Raw genomic sequence first — 16,355 nt, forward strand, 5'->3', positions numbered from 1 at the left:
TCACTCCCACAACTTAACGAAGGCTTTTCGACTGCGGGCGAGTCGATTTCAACCTTCTTCTCTTTGCGCAATATTCGTTCGTTCGTTCGTTCGTTCGTTCGTTCGTTCGTTTGGAAGATTTCGCACCTCGTCTGCGAAGCCGCTTCGATTTCGACTCGATTCGTGGCGCACACGTGGACGAACGCGCGAGTGCAAAAAAACCAGCAGCCGATCGACTCTGAGAACGAAGCAACTCGCAAGAGAGTCGAAAGCCTTTTCCGTCCGTAGATTTTTCTCTCTGTTCGCAAATACAGGGCTTTCAGCCGCAGGGGACGAGCGTCCTCCTGACTCGAGCGACGAGCGAGTGTTTGTCTGTTTGTCTGTCTCTTTGTTTGTTTTGCCTGTTTGTACACGTCCAAGTTGGCAGTTAAAAACATAGTCTATTTTCCAAGGTTTCCAAGGAAGGTTTCTTCACTTCATGCCTGGGTCCTTATGTATATTATTCTGTTTTACAGAAAATAACAGTCAACTGGAGCAGGAAAACTCCAATCAGCCAAGAGGGGCCAGAAAAGAATTGTGCTTAGACATAGCAGTTACCTCCAGCTGGAAAATACAAGTAAGTACTGCCAAAGAATATTTATTCCTTGCTGGTAATCTCAGAACGGCTGTCTAGGGCTGCAAATTAACAGGTTGTCTGAATGTTGTCTGCATGAGCATGAAAATAATGCAAGTGCAATGAACCTTTTCTTTTGGGTTTGGCCACCTTGTTGAAATCTCTCGATTCTTTCTTTACGAGTGAGTATTGAGATTACTGGTTTGGCCAGCTTGTTTAAATTTTCTCAATTCTTTACAAGTGTAGATTGTAGAGGCTAGCTAGCTAGCTAGCTAGCTAGCTAGCTGCATGGGCTGCTAACTAGATGTAGAAATCTGGGAAGGTTCTTCCTTGGCCAATTCTGAGGCTTTAACCCTTTTTTTGACTCCCAAGAGTGATTCACACGTAACTTCTCCCTGTAATTAATATCTAAACATTATCTGGCAAACAGGTCAGGAGAAAACTCGACCTTATCGAGTAGAAGTCGTGATCTTGATCTAACACCAAATTCTTGTCACTTATTTACAATTATGTGGCAGCCAATCAGATCTTGGGAGTCAAAGGCCGGTTAAAGCAAGAGATTTTAAGACTTTTTGTAAGAATGTCCTCAGAGTTTTGTGTGGGAACTAGTTGCTTGGGGTTGACACTTGATGTGTTGGGTTTTTTTTTTTTTGCTTGCTTAGGGTTAGACAGTGCAATGCAACTTTTATATTTAACCCTTTAACTCCAACCAACACAGAAGTGAGTGACCAACACAGAGTTTCTCCTTACATTATCCACACAATATCGACCATCTAGGTATATACAATATCCAATATCCAATATCCAATATACAATATACAATATGCAATATCATGCAGACAAGTGATGAGATCAAAGAGAAATAGAAATGAAGGGAACTTAAGCTGATCCAATAGCAAATTCTCCAAGCCAACATCACCAGAACTGTATGGCTGACAGTAAGGAGAATTACTCTGGAGATCTTGGGAGGGAGTGAAAGGCTTCATTAAAAAGAGGCTGTAAATTGAATGTCAATGTGAATTTTCCTGCTTTCCTGCCTGTAGGCAAAACAAGGACCAAGTGAAGTACAAATTGAATCCTTCCCTGGGAAAAAAAAAAGGTCAGTCAATTCATAAAACCAGATCCGTGAGAGTAATGATTGATCACCCACTCCGAGATAATATTATTATTGTTATCTGTCAGCCATTTGAAATGACAGGGCTTGCACAGGAATGAAATTCCCTTCAAACCAGATTGCACCTGTACGTCCCTTACCACTGGAGTGTTTTGCACAGGATTCTGGATTCCATGTTCTGGATTCTCAGCACTCATCCTGTTGATGCTGTATTGATATCGTTAGGAGTACAAATTAGAACAGTTTTGCAATGATGATGCCCAAAACAACCCTCTACCTGTGGTAAGAGGGCAGGCTTTCCTTTCTTCATTTCCAGGATTACTGGCCAGGGGTTAAATGCATGAAATGCAATCTGAATAATAATAATAATAATAATAATAATAATAATAATAATAATAATAATGATGATGATATTACATGTTTCAAATCAAAAATGTCAATGCTAATTTTTGACCCCTGCTTTTCTTTCCTCTAGGCCAACCAAGGACCAAGTCCTGCACAGGCACCTGCACCTGCACATCCACCCAGTGACTGAGGTATGAATAACAATCAATTGTTCCCAAAGTGCACCACTGAAAACAGACCATTGAAAAAAAAAACATCCTTCTACTACCTGCTGGTCTATGTCCCTCCTTGACCTCTGCACAAACAGTGCCCTGCCTTTCCCCTGGCAAGCCCCGCTGCTCGCTTTGCGACGCGCGCTAGCGCTGGTGGAGCCTGTGGCTCCGGCCTCAACAGTTTGCCGTCACCAACCGGCCAGCGGTCTAGGAACGACAGCCCCTCAAAGTTTCACCTCTGCAGCTACAACTTGTGAGCATTTCTTCCACTCTCCTGCACTGACCATTCCATCGCCTCTCTCTCTCTCTCTACCTCTTCTCTCCACTGCCTATTGGCATTGTTGGCAGAAATTTCATGTTTTTAGCAATCTCATTTAATAATAGTAGAAATGATAATACAATATCCAATATCCAATATCCAATATCCAATATACAATGTGCAATATCAAGCAGACAAGTGATGAGATCAAAGAAAAATAGAAATGAAGGGAACTTAAGCTGATCCAATAGCAAATTCTCCAAGCCAACATCACCAGAACTGTATGGCTGACAGTAAGGAGAACTACTCTGTAGATCTTGGGAGGGAGTGAAAGGCTTCATTAAAAGGAGGCTGTAAATTGAATGTCAATGTGAATTTTCCTGCTTTCCTGCCTGTAGGGAATACAAGGACCAAGTGAAGTACAAATTGAATCCTTCTCTGGAAAAAAAAAAAGGTCAGTCAATTCATAAAACCAGATCCGTGAGAGTAATGATTGATCACCCACTCCGAGATAATATTATTATTATTATTGTTATCTGTCAGCCATTTGAAATGACAGGGCTTGCACAGGAATGAAATTCCCTTCGGACCAGATTGCACCTGTACGTCCCTTACCACGGGAGTGTTTTGCATGCCAAAAAAGTCAGTATATGGGAAGAATAGTATGCAACTGAATGATGCAAGTTTCAGCCAGTTGAGGGTTCTTACATTTTTTTATGGTGGTGCTAATGGTGTCTCAGTCAATTGCTAACTTAGTATTTAAGTACTAGTTGTGGTATTGATTATTTGACTTTCCCTAAATGTTTTTTATTGGTGGAGCCAACGGAAAAAGTTTGTGAGGCCATGCTTTAAGAAAATGACAGGAAGGCCTTAAGAGCTTACCTAGATCTTTATGAAGATGGAGGGTTATTTTATTGGCAGTGACATGTAAAGATAGTTTGCCAGGGCCACTTACTAGGAGTAGATGTATAAGTTAAAAATACTACATTTGAGCTCAATTTTTACGCAGACATTATTCAGGTAGGATGGAAATTTAAAAGCACGTTCTTGTCTCATTCATAAGCAATGCTATATACTTCACAGCTGTCAAATTTATTAAATTTTGTGTTCAGAATTACTCTTGGCCTTGATATTTTTAACATTATGTAACATTTAACATTGCATAACATTGTTTTTAACAAACAGTAAAATTTTTTGGTTTTCCATCTGAGCAATTAAAAACATTGTGTTGTTTCCAAGGTTTCCAAGGAAGGTTTCTTCACTTCGTGCCTGGGTCCTTATGTATATTATTCTGTTTTACAGAAAATAACAGTCGACTGGAGCAGGCAAACTCCAATCAGCCAAGAGGGGCCAGAAAAGAATTGTGCTTAGACATAGCAGTTACCTCCAGCTGGAAAATACAAGTAAGTACTGCCAAAGAATATTTATTCCTTGCTGGTAATCTCAGAACGGCTGTCTAGGGCTGCAAATTAACAGTACTGGAATACAACAGTTAACTCCTGCTGAGAAACTGAGAACAGCTAAGAGGGGCTGGGAAATAACAGTGCTGGAATACAAGAGTTATCCACCGCTGGAATTCAGAAACAGGAAACTAATTTTCAATACTCTGCTACAATACACTGAGCATGCAATAATATCTTCCATTGCCTCAACTCCAGTTACTTGTAGAAAGGTCATCTCTGAACCATTAAATAGGATCTGCTTTACTAGTTATGTACAGTTTGCAATACGTTAACGAAAGAAAAAATCTTAACCCTTCAACCCCAAGAGTGGGCAGCCTCTAAGTTCTCATTACAAAATCACCCCTGATATGATAGCAGTCTCATTTAATAATAGTAGAAATGATAATACAATATGCAATATCCAATATACGATATACGATATCCAATATACAATATCCAATATCCAATATCCAATATCCAATATCCAATATCCAATATACAATGTGCAATATCAAGCAGACAAGTGATGAGATCAAAGAAAAATAGAAATGAAGGGAACTTAAGCTGATCCAATAGCAAATTCTCCAAGCCAACGTCACCAGAACTGTATGGCTGACAGTAAGGAGAATTACTATGGAGATCTTGGGAGGGAGTGAAAGGCTTCATTAAAAGGAGGCTGTAAATTGAATGTCAATGTGAATTTTCCTGCTTTCCTGCCTGTAGGCAAAACAAGGACCAAGTGAAGTACAAATTGAATCCTTCCCTGGGAAAAAAAAAAAAGGTCAGTCAATTCATAAAATCAAATCCGTGAGAATAATGATTGATCACCCACTCCGAGATAATATTATTATTATTGTTATCTGTCAGCCATTTGAAATGACAGGGCTTGCACAGGAATGAAATTCCCTTCAAACCAGATTGCACCTGTACGTCCCTTACCACTTGAGTGTAACCCTTTAGCTCCCAGATCAAATTTGCACCTCTCCTCACTGTCAACCATACAATCCTTATGATGGTAGTTCCTTGGTAGAATTTAGTATGGCATCAACCAATGGTCCCCAAATTGAGATGATGTTCTGGATTCTCAGCACTCACCCTGTTGATATTGTATTTATATCGTTAGGAAAAATTCTCTCTCCAGGTCATTTGCGGTAGTGAAAGGGTTATTAACAGCTGTCACATCGCCTCGCCTCGCCTGCAGGTAAATATGGTCAATGACATTACTAGATTTCTGGATTATACCATCCATTTACCCGTCTACGTAACATTTCCCCCACTGAACACACAAGAGGCTGTCGTTCCCCTGACAGGCCATGATCACCATTGCGCTACGCGCGCAGGCCTTCTGGGCACCTGGGGCTACCACCTCAACAGTCTGCCGCAGGCCTGCGACCAGCGCTATGGAAATGACAGCCATCAGAAACTTTTAACTCCGTCCATCATTATCACATCAACCCTTGACATTAATTCATTCCTCCTTTGCAGCTGAATTTCATTCAGACACTTTGGATTGGTTATTATTGCTTCAAAAAGTGCAGGAATTCAGTGTGAAGCTAGCTCTGGCCTTAAGGAATTGTCATACTTTTTGCTGTGCAATTTCATGTTTCTATCAGTGTCAACAGATGAGCAAAATTCTCTCTTTTCTTCAGTTGCAGCAGCTGACATGCAAGGGCAGGAACTGTGCTGGTGTGATGTAGCTATCAAGTGCCACCATCAAGGTTGAATGTGTGCAGGCAGTGATGACTGGAGATTTTTTCCCCCTCTAAACAATACTGCCTAACCGAATGGAGTAGACAAGAAAAGTTTTGACACATTCATTGGTATTGTTGTTGAAAATAAAGACTGATGCCCAAATTTATATTCAAAGGAGTGTGTGGTTTTGTCCTTTGTCTTTGTGTAGGTAATTGGATGATCTCTAGCGATATTTGACCTAAATGCCTGCAGTGATATTTCGAAATTGTTATGCGTAGTCTCACCAGCTGTTAGGCCGGTGGCATTTGAGGCAATTTTGAAATATCACCAGTGGTATTCATGCCAAACATCAGGTACAAATTATGCTGTTATTCGTCTCTACCGCTACCCGGGTTTAGTTTGTAATTTTCACATGTAGGTATTTGGCTTAAATTAAGCTGAAACACCACTGCTCTAAGCCAATCAAATCGCAGAAATGTCTCATGTGCTAGTATACGGGCATTAAAACCGGACAGTGCAACCTCGATGTAGGAAACCCTTTCACTCCCAAGATCTGATTAGTAATTGTCCTTACTATCTGCCAGACAACTCTTATGATGTGAGTTCAAAGAATTTGGTATTGGCTCAACTACTAATCCCATGATCGATGTTCTTCTCCATTCTCGTCACCTGCCTGCTTGATATTGTATTCATACTGTAAGGAGAAGTTCTGTCTTGGTCACTTGTGGGAGTGGAGGGTTCATATTTATTTCATTTCGCCAATTTGACAGGCACGTTTTCTGTGATTTGAATTTGCTCTAGGAGTATTTCATTGTCCGAAGCTTTTTGATTTTGGCTCCAATAATTTTTTTTTAAATTTTGGAGCGCGGGCTCAACTCTATGCATACACCCCAGTACCCCCTCGGTGTCGAAATGGAAACAGACAAAACAGATGGCGAAGGTAGTGAGTAGATGTCAAGGACTTTCAGTCTAAGACTCGTAGAACCAACCTTCTGAGGCTTATTCTGCTCGGTAAACGGAGAGTATTTTCCCGACGATCGGTCCATTTTCTAAAGGGAGGTCGCAAGTGCCTGTCAAATATCCCAGGCATTTTTGCTTCGTTTTGTGTACTTTGGTAGAAACTCGTACGTCGAAGGAACGCGCTTTAAAAGTGTATGAATCCAGAGCTACACATATTTACAGTTGAGGGTGACAAACTGAACGGATGTACCCAGTCGTTTGGCGTACTGTTGGACCCTAACCCTCATTTCCACACGCGATGGTTGAATTTAGCCGGAAAAAGCACGGTGAGTGTTAGGGTTAGCTGAAAAAATTCCTAAGCAAGGGTGAATTTCTTTCTGGAACCATTAATAGTTGGAAGGAATTTGCTTAAATAACAACCCTTACCGCCTGTCTGGGGGTAAAACCTTGAACTTAGACTATAATGCACTGCTTTTCTTAACGAGGATCTATTTTCATTTCAATATGGAGGGCGAAATTTGGCAAAGTGCCCCAAAGAGAGATCTCGGACTGACAATTGGAAAAAGAGGTTGAATTTGTCTGTTCAGAGTTTTGTCGGCAGTCTAATTGTTGTTCAATTCCTTTCTCTGAACTGCAAACCTCTTTAGTGAAATGAAGGTGAAAACAAAAGACCATTTTATCGCAATTGGTTGACAGCTTGGTAAGGAAAGCTGCATTTATAGCGATCGTGGTGACTAGAGTTAAAGGAGACACTTTTGAATGTTCTCATCTTTGTGGGCACAGCGACCTGCTTCCCTTTTGTGGCGGTTATTAAAAATAACTTATTATAGCAGAGAACGAGTACACATTTTCTCAACCATCAACTCAATTTTATTTTAAATGTGTTGAATTCCAAAATGAACACGCTGGTCAAATTTCAAAATCGAGCTAAACTATCTGTCACCTTTGTCACAGAAAAAAATTAGTTTGCTCACAAAAACACGACCGCCTTAGCTTGAACATTATCATCAACGGCTTGTGAGGAACTTAAAAAAAAAAAAATCTTGCAAACACAACATTTACGGAACACACTGGCCTGTGTTGAACTCTGAAATGAACATGCTGGTTGAATTTCAAAATCGAGTAAAACCATCTCACCACTGTCACAGAAAAGACCAATTTCCTCAGAAAAACACCACTGCCCTAGCTTGAATATTTATCCACAGTTTGCGACAGACTTTGACATTGATCATCTTGTTATAAAATTGACTGAAACCACCTCTCACGATTGTCGCAAAAAAAACATTCATTTCTTCAGAACACACTGGCCTGTGTTGAACTCTAAAATGAACATGCAACCTGGTTGAATTTCAAAATTGAGTAAAACCATTGTCACAGAAAAAACTAATGTCCTCATAGCTTGAATATCTATCCACAGTCTGTGAGAGACGTTGACATTGATCATCTCGAACTCCAAAATGAACATCCAAGTGAAAAGCTTACAGTCTGACTGAAAATTTGTTTTACAGTTAGGTACCTCCTATTGGAAGACAGTCCTGTCGATCTCTTCTTCTTCAGTGGGATCTTCTGGCTGGAGAAACCACAGCCACCTGTTGTTACTGTCTGGTATGCACCTTCGACGTATATACATGAGTGCTGCGATCTGGCTATGGTGGTTACGCAGATATTTAGGATCAAAGTTTAGGACCCTCGAGCGAATTCCAGCAAGCTAAAACAGAAAAGAGAGAAGCTACGAACACTCGAGGACGATTATTTGATGAGAGATTGAAAATCGACGATGTATTAGGTCAGGTGTCGTGACTTATCCACTTCAACAAACGACGCGCTCGCCATTCCTCGCGTTTCGTGCTTACATGACAACATGGCTGCAAGTTTCCAAAAATGGCACCGGAAGTGGAGGTCTCTATTGTGTTCGCGCAGGTTCTGCGCGTACACAATAAATGATTGATAGCCCTGGCCACTTCCTGCCTTCCCAGGTACGTGACTTCTTACACACGACGTGACTCGAACTGAAAGCAATGTGTGGGAACTAGCGCGTCTCTCCCCTTGTACTTTGGTCAACGTGGGACGGCAAGGAATTAATTCAATGAAAATTTCACCCCGTCGACTTCCAAAGAGAATGAATTTTGCGTCCGATGGACGGAAAGTTCTTCAAATATATTGCGCGTAGAGCTGATCACTACTATACGTTTTTATTTCCCGAAAGCATTTTTATCGTTAAAAGGAACACACACACACACACACACGAAAAAAAAAAAAAAATGACTTTAAATTTGGACAAAACCAAATGCATGCTTATCGGTAGTAATAGGAAACGCGTAAATATAGTTTATCATTATTATTTATTATTATTTGATTGGCTAGTTGGCCGGCCATATCGGCCTAGCGCCAAATGTCCCCCCCTCCCCCCTCCCCCCCTCCCCAAGGCGCGCGCGCACGCGCATTAGGTGACTCGACTAGCTGGCCCTGCGAGCTAGAGAGACATGTCTTTTCGTTTCGCCTCCACGAAATCGGAGGCAGTGGGAATATGGCATCACACACCTTCCATCCCCGAGGTTTCGAAGTTGCGATGTTGCTGTGTTCAAGGTAACCCTGTGCAAAGAATGATTCGTTGGGGGCGAGGAGAGCACTTATTTGGAGACTCTCTAGTGGCTGTATATATTATCTGAATTGAGTTCACTCCCACAACTTAACGAAGGCTTTTCGACTGCGGGCGAGTCGATTTCAACCTTCTTCTCTTTGCGCAATATTCGTTCGTTCGTTCGTTCGTTCGTTCGTTCGTTCGTTTGGAAGATTTCGCACCTCGTCTGCGAAGCCGCTTCGATTTCGACTCGATTCGTGGCGCACACGTGGACGAACGCGCGAGTGCAAAAAAACCAGCAGCCGATCGACTCTGAGAACGAAGCAACTCGCAAGAGAGTCGAAAGCCTTTTCCGTCCGTAGATTTTTCTCTCTGTTCGCAAATACAGGGCTTTCAGCCGCAGGGGACGAGCGTCCTCCTGACTCGAGCGACGAGCGAGTGTTTGTCTGTTTGTCTGTCTCTTTGTTTGTTTTGCCTGTTTGTACACGTCCAAGTTGGCAGTTAAAAACATAGTCTATTTTCCAAGGTTTCCAAGGAAGGTTTCTTCACTTCATGCCTGGGTCCTTATGTATATTATTCTGTTTTACAGAAAATAACAGTCAACTGGAGCAGGAAAACTCCAATCAGCCAAGAGGGGCCAGAAAAGAATTGTGCTTAGACATAGCAGTTACCTCCAGCTGGAAAATACAAGTAAGTACTGCCAAAGAATATTTATTCCTTGCTGGTAATCTCAGAACGGCTGTCTAGGGCTGCAAATTAACAGGTTGTCTGAATGTTGTCTGCATGAGCATGAAAATAATGCAAGTGCAATGAACCTTTTCTTTTGGGTTTGGCCACCTTGTTGAAATCTCTCGATTCTTTCTTTACGAGTGAGTATTGAGATTACTGGTTTGGCCAGCTTGTTTAAATTTTCTCAATTCTTTACAAGTGTAGATTGTAGAGGCTAGCTAGCTAGCTAGCTAGCTAGCTAGCTGCATGGGCTGCTAACTAGATGTAGAAATCTGGGAAGGTTCTTCCTTGGCCAATTCTGAGGCTTTAACCCTTTTTTTGACTCCCAAGAGTGATTCACACGTAACTTCTCCCTGTAATTAATATCTAAACATTATCTGGCAAACAGGTCAGGAGAAAACTCGACCTTATCGAGTAGAAGTCGTGATCTTGATCTAACACCAAATTCTTGTCACTTATTTACAATTATGTGGCAGCCAATCAGATCTTGGGAGTCAAAGGCCGGTTAAAGCAAGAGATTTTAAGACTTTTTGTAAGAATGTCCTCAGAGTTTTGTGTGGGAACTAGTTGCTTGGGGTTGACACTTGATGTGTTGGGTTTTTTTTTTTTTGCTTGCTTAGGGTTAGACAGTGCAATGCAACTTTTATATTTAACCCTTTAACTCCAACCAACACAGAAGTGAGTGACCAACACAGAGTTTCTCCTTACATTATCCACACAATATCGACCATCTAGGTATATACAATATCCAATATCCAATATCCAATATACAATATACAATATGCAATATCATGCAGACAAGTGATGAGATCAAAGAGAAATAGAAATGAAGGGAACTTAAGCTGATCCAATAGCAAATTCTCCAAGCCAACATCACCAGAACTGTATGGCTGACAGTAAGGAGAATTACTCTGGAGATCTTGGGAGGGAGTGAAAGGCTTCATTAAAAAGAGGCTGTAAATTGAATGTCAATGTGAATTTTCCTGCTTTCCTGCCTGTAGGCAAAACAAGGACCAAGTGAAGTACAAATTGAATCCTTCCCTGGGAAAAAAAAAAGGTCAGTCAATTCATAAAACCAGATCCGTGAGAGTAATGATTGATCACCCACTCCGAGATAATATTATTATTGTTATCTGTCAGCCATTTGAAATGACAGGGCTTGCACAGGAATGAAATTCCCTTCAAACCAGATTGCACCTGTACGTCCCTTACCACTGGAGTGTTTTGCACAGGATTCTGGATTCCATGTTCTGGATTCTCAGCACTCATCCTGTTGATGCTGTATTGATATCGTTAGGAGTACAAATTAGAACAGTTTTGCAATGATGATGCCCAAAACAACCCTCTACCTGTGGTAAGAGGGCAGGCTTTCCTTTCTTCATTTCCAGGATTACTGGCCAGGGGTTAAATGCATGAAATGCAATCTGAATAATAATAATAATAATAATAATAATAATAATAATAATAATAATAATGATGATGATATTACATGTTTCAAATCAAAAATGTCAATGCTAATTTTTGACCCCTGCTTTTCTTTCCTCTAGGCCAACCAAGGACCAAGTCCTGCACAGGCACCTGCACCTGCACATCCACCCAGTGACTGAGGTATGAATAACAATCAATTGTTCCCAAAGTGCACCACTGAAAACAGACCATTGAAAAAAAAAACATCCTTCTACTACCTGCTGGTCTATGTCCCTCCTTGACCTCTGCACAAACAGTGCCCTGCCTTTCCCCTGGCAAGCCCCGCTGCTCGCTTTGCGACGCGCGCTAGCGCTGGTGGAGCCTGTGGCTCCGGCCTCAACAGTTTGCCGTCACCAACCGGCCAGCGGTCTAGGAACGACAGCCCCTCAAAGTTTCACCTCTGCAGCTACAACTTGTGAGCATTTCTTCCACTCTCCTGCACTGACCATTCCATCGCCTCTCTCTCTCTCTCTACCTCTTCTCTCCACTGCCTATTGGCATTGTTGGCAGAAATTTCATGTTTTTAGCAATCTCATTTAATAATAGTAGAAATGATAATACAATATCCAATATCCAATATCCAATATCCAATATACAATGTGCAATATCAAGCAGACAAGTGATGAGATCAAAGAAAAATAGAAATGAAGGGAACTTAAGCTGATCCAATAGCAAATTCTCCAAGCCAACATCACCAGAACTGTATGGCTGACAGTAAGGAGAACTACTCTGTAGATCTTGGGAGGGAGTGAAAGGCTTCATTAAAAGGAGGCTGTAAATTGAATGTCAATGTGAATTTTCCTGCTTTCCTGCCTGTAGGGAATACAAGGACCAAGTGAAGTACAAATTGAATCCTTCTCTGGAAAAAAAAAAAGGTCAGTCAATTCATAAAACCAGATCCGTGAGAGTAATGATTGATCACCCACTCCGAGATAATATTATTATTATTATTGTTATCTGTCAGCCATTTGAAATGACAGGGCTTGCACAGGAATGAAATTCCCTTCGGACCAGATTGCACCTGTACGTCCCTTACCACGGGAGTGTTTTGCATGCCAAAAAAGTCAGTATATGGGAAGAATAGTATGCAACTGAATGATGCAAGTTTCAGCCAGTTGAGGGTTCTTACATTTTTTTATGGTGGTGCTAATGGTGTCTCAGTCAATTGCTAACTTAGTATTTAAGTACTAGTTGTGGTATTGATTATTTGACTTTCCCTAAATGTTTTTTATTGGTGGAGCCAACGGAAAAAGTTTGTGAGGCCATGCTTTAAGAAAATGACAGGAAGGCCTTAAGAGCTTACCTAGATCTTTATGAAGATGGAGGGTTATTTTATTGGCAGTGACATGTAAAGATAGTTTGCCAGGGCCACTTACTAGGAGTAGATGTATAAGTTAAAAATACTACATTTGAGCTCAATTTTTACGCAGACATTATTCAGGTAGGATGGAAATTTAAAAGCACGTTCTTGTCTCATTCATAAGCAATGCTATATACTTCACAGCTGTCAAATTTATTAAATTTTGTGTTCAGAATTACTCTTGGCCTTGATATTTTTAACATTATGTAACATTTAACATTGCATAACATTGTTTTTAACAAACAGTAAAATTTTTTGGTTTTCCATCTGAGCAATTAAAAACATTGTGTTGTTTCCAAGGTTTCCAAGGAAGGTTTCTTCACTTCGTGCCTGGGTCCTTATGTATATTATTCTGTTTTACAGAAAATAACAGTCGACTGGAGCAGGCAAACTCCAATCAGCCAAGAGGGGCCAGAAAAGAATTGTGCTTAGACATAGCAGTTACCTCCAGCTGGAAAATACAAGTAAGTACTGCCAAAGAATATTTATTCCTTGCTGGTAATCTCAGAACGGCTGTCTAGGGCTGCAAATTAACAGTACTGGAATACAACAGTTAACTCCTGCTGAGAAACTGAGAACAGCTAAGAGGGGCTGGGAAATAACAGTGCTGGAATACAAGAGTTATCCACCGCTGGAATTCAGAAACAGGAAACTAATTTTCAATACTCTGCTACAATACACTGAGCATGCAATAATATCTTCCATTGCCTCAACTCCAGTTACTTGTAGAAAGGTCATCTCTGAACCATTAAATAGGATCTGCTTTACTAGTTATGTACAGTTTGCAATACGTTAACGAAAGAAAAAATCTTAACCCTTCAACCCCAAGAGTGGGCAGCCTCTAAGTTCTCATTACAAAATCACCCCTGATATGATAGCAGTCTCATTTAATAATAGTAGAAATGATAATACAATATGCAATATCCAATATACGATATACGATATCCAATATACAATATCCAATATCCAATATCCAATATCCAATATCCAATATCCAATATACAATGTGCAATATCAAGCAGACAAGTGATGAGATCAAAGAAAAATAGAAATGAAGGGAACTTAAGCTGATCCAATAGCAAATTCTCCAAGCCAACGTCACCAGAACTGTATGGCTGACAGTAAGGAGAATTACTATGGAGATCTTGGGAGGGAGTGAAAGGCTTCATTAAAAGGAGGCTGTAAATTGAATGTCAATGTGAATTTTCCTGCTTTCCTGCCTGTAGGCAAAACAAGGACCAAGTGAAGTACAAATTGAATCCTTCCCTGGGAAAAAAAAAAAAGGTCAGTCAATTCATAAAATCAAATCCGTGAGAATAATGATTGATCACCCACTCCGAGATAATATTATTATTATTGTTATCTGTCAGCCATTTGAAATGACAGGGCTTGCACAGGAATGAAATTCCCTTCAAACCAGATTGCACCTGTACGTCCCTTACCACTTGAGTGTAACCCTTTAGCTCCCAGATCAAATTTGCACCTCTCCTCACTGTCAACCATACAATCCTTATGATGGTAGTTCCTTGGTAGAATTTAGTATGGCATCAACCAATGGTCCCCAAATTGAGATGATGTTCTGGATTCTCAGCACTCACCCTGTTGATATTGTATTTATATCGTTAGGAAAAATTCTCTCTCCAGGTCATTTGCGGTAGTGAAAGGGTTATTAACAGCTGTCACATCGCCTCGCCTCGCCTGCAGGTAAATATGGTCAATGACATTACTAGATTTCTGGATTATACCATCCATTTACCCGTCTACGTAACATTTCCCCCACTGAACACACAAGAGGCTGTCGTTCCCCTGACAGGCCATGATCACCATTGCGCTACGCGCGCAGGCCTTCTGGGCACCTGGGGCTACCACCTCAACAGTCTGCCGCAGGCCTGCGACCAGCGCTATGGAAATGACAGCCATCAGAAACTTTTAACTCCGTCCATCATTATCACATCAACCCTTGACATTAATTCATTCCTCCTTTGCAGCTGAATTTCATTCAGACACTTTGGATTGGTTATTATTGCTTCAAAAAGTGCAGGAATTCAGTGTGAAGCTAGCTCTGGCCTTAAGGAATTGTCATACTTTTTGCTGTGCAATTTCATGTTTCTATCAGTGTCAACAGATGAGCAAAATTCTCTCTTTTCTTCAGTTGCAGCAGCTGACATGCAAGGGCAGGAACTGTGCTGGTGTGATGTAGCTATCAAGTGCCACCATCAAGGTTGAATGTGTGCAGGCAGTGATGACTGGAGATTTTTTCCCCCTCTAAACAATACTGCCTAACCGAATGGAGTAGACAAGAAAAGTTTTGACACATTCATTGGTATTGTTGTTGAAAATAAAGACTGATGCCCAAATTTATATTCAAAGGAGTGTGTGGTTTTGTCCTTTGTCTTTGTGTAGGTAATTGGATGATCTCTAGCGATATTTGACCTAAATGCCTGCAGTGATATTTCGAAATTGTTATGCGTAGTCTCACCAGCTGTTAGGCCGGTGGCATTTGAGGCAATTTTGAAATATCACCAGTGGTATTCATGCCAAACATCAGGTACAAATTATGCTGTTATTCGTCTCTACCGCTACCCGGGTTTAGTTTGTAATTTTCACATGTAGGTATTTGGCTTAAATTAAGCTGAAACACCACTGCTCTAAGCCAATCAAATCGCAGAAATGTCTCATGTGCTAGTATACGGGCATTAAAACCGGACAGTGCAACCTCGATGTAGGAAACCCTTTCACTCCCAAGATCTGATTAGTAATTGTCCTTACTATCTGCCAGACAACTCTTATGATGTGAGTTCAAAGAATTTGGTATTGGCTCAACTACTAATCCCATGATCGATGTTCTTCTCCATTCTCGTCACCTGCCTGCTTGATATTGTATTCATACTGTAAGGAGAAGTTCTGTCTTGGTCACTTGTGGGAGTGGAGGGTTCATATTTATTTCATTTCGCCAATTTGACAGGCACGTTTTCTGTGATTTGAATTTGCTCTAGGAGTATTTCATTGTCCGAAGCTTTTTGATTTTGGCTCCAATAATTTTTTTTTAAATTTTGGAGCGCGGGCTCAACTCTATGCATACACCCCAGTACCCCCTCGGTGTCGAAATGGAAACAGACAAAACAGATGGCGAAGGTAGTGAGTAGATGTCAAGGACTTTCAGTCTAAGACTCGTAGAACCAACCTTCTGAGGCTTATTCTGCTCGGTAAACGGAGAGTATTTTCCCGACGATCGGTCCATTTTCTAAAGGGAGGTCGCAAGTGCCTGTCAAATATCCCAGGCATTTTTGCTTCGTTTTGTGTACTTTGGTAGAAACTCGTACGTCGAAGGAACGCGCTTTAAAAGTGTATGAATCCAGAGCTACACATATTTACAGTTGAGGGTGACAAACTGAACGGATGTACCCAGTCGTTTGGCGTACTGTTGGACCCTAACCCTAACCCTAACCCTAAGCAACCCTAACCCTAACCCTAACCCTAACCCTAACCCTAAACCCTAACCCTAAACCCTAACCCTAAACCCTAACCCTAACCCTAACCCTAACCCTAACCCTAACCCTAAACCCTAACCCTAACCCTGACCCTCATTTCCACACGCGATG

At 41.1% G+C, this 16,355-nt stretch overlaps 1 protein-coding gene and 2 long non-coding RNA genes across 3 annotated transcripts in view; 2 read left to right on the forward strand and 1 right to left on the reverse strand.

Moving 5' to 3' along the window:
- The window catches only part of LOC149044625 (uncharacterized), an 8,199-nt gene extending 2,375 nt beyond the window's left edge, over positions 1–5,824 (forward strand). Inside the window, exons 2-4 of the long non-coding RNA XR_016187318.1 lie at positions 495–595; positions 2,182–2,242; positions 5,088–5,824. This is a non-coding gene — a long non-coding RNA (uncharacterized LOC149044625). The remainder of the gene's footprint in view (positions 1–494; positions 596–2,181; positions 2,243–5,087) is intronic.
- LOC149044626 (uncharacterized) lies at positions 1,327–2,183 on the reverse strand. Its single transcript, XR_016187325.1, has 2 exons — positions 1,847–2,183; positions 1,327–1,675 (listed from the first exon to the last, which is right to left on the reverse strand). It is a non-coding gene; the product is annotated as an uncharacterized LOC149044626 (long non-coding RNA).
- Positions 2,245–15,122, forward strand: LOC149044627 (uncharacterized). The gene is made up of 9 exons (XM_089207844.1): positions 2,245–2,261; positions 2,921–2,976; positions 3,825–3,925; positions 4,688–4,745; positions 9,787–9,887; positions 11,474–11,534; positions 12,213–12,268; positions 13,117–13,217; positions 14,380–15,122. The coding sequence occupies exons 1-6, from the start codon at positions 2,245–2,247 to the stop codon at positions 11,531–11,533; spliced, it is 393 nt and encodes a 130-aa protein (XP_089063970.1). The 3' UTR covers position 11,534; positions 12,213–12,268; positions 13,117–13,217; positions 14,380–15,122.
- Positions 15,123–16,355: the final 1,233 nt, after the last annotated feature.

This window comes from Pocillopora damicornis, chromosome 5 (genome assembly GCF_964200805.1).
Source record: "Pocillopora damicornis chromosome 5, jaPocDami1.2, whole genome shotgun sequence".
NCBI lineage: Eukaryota > Metazoa > Cnidaria > Anthozoa > Scleractinia > Pocilloporidae > Pocillopora > Pocillopora damicornis.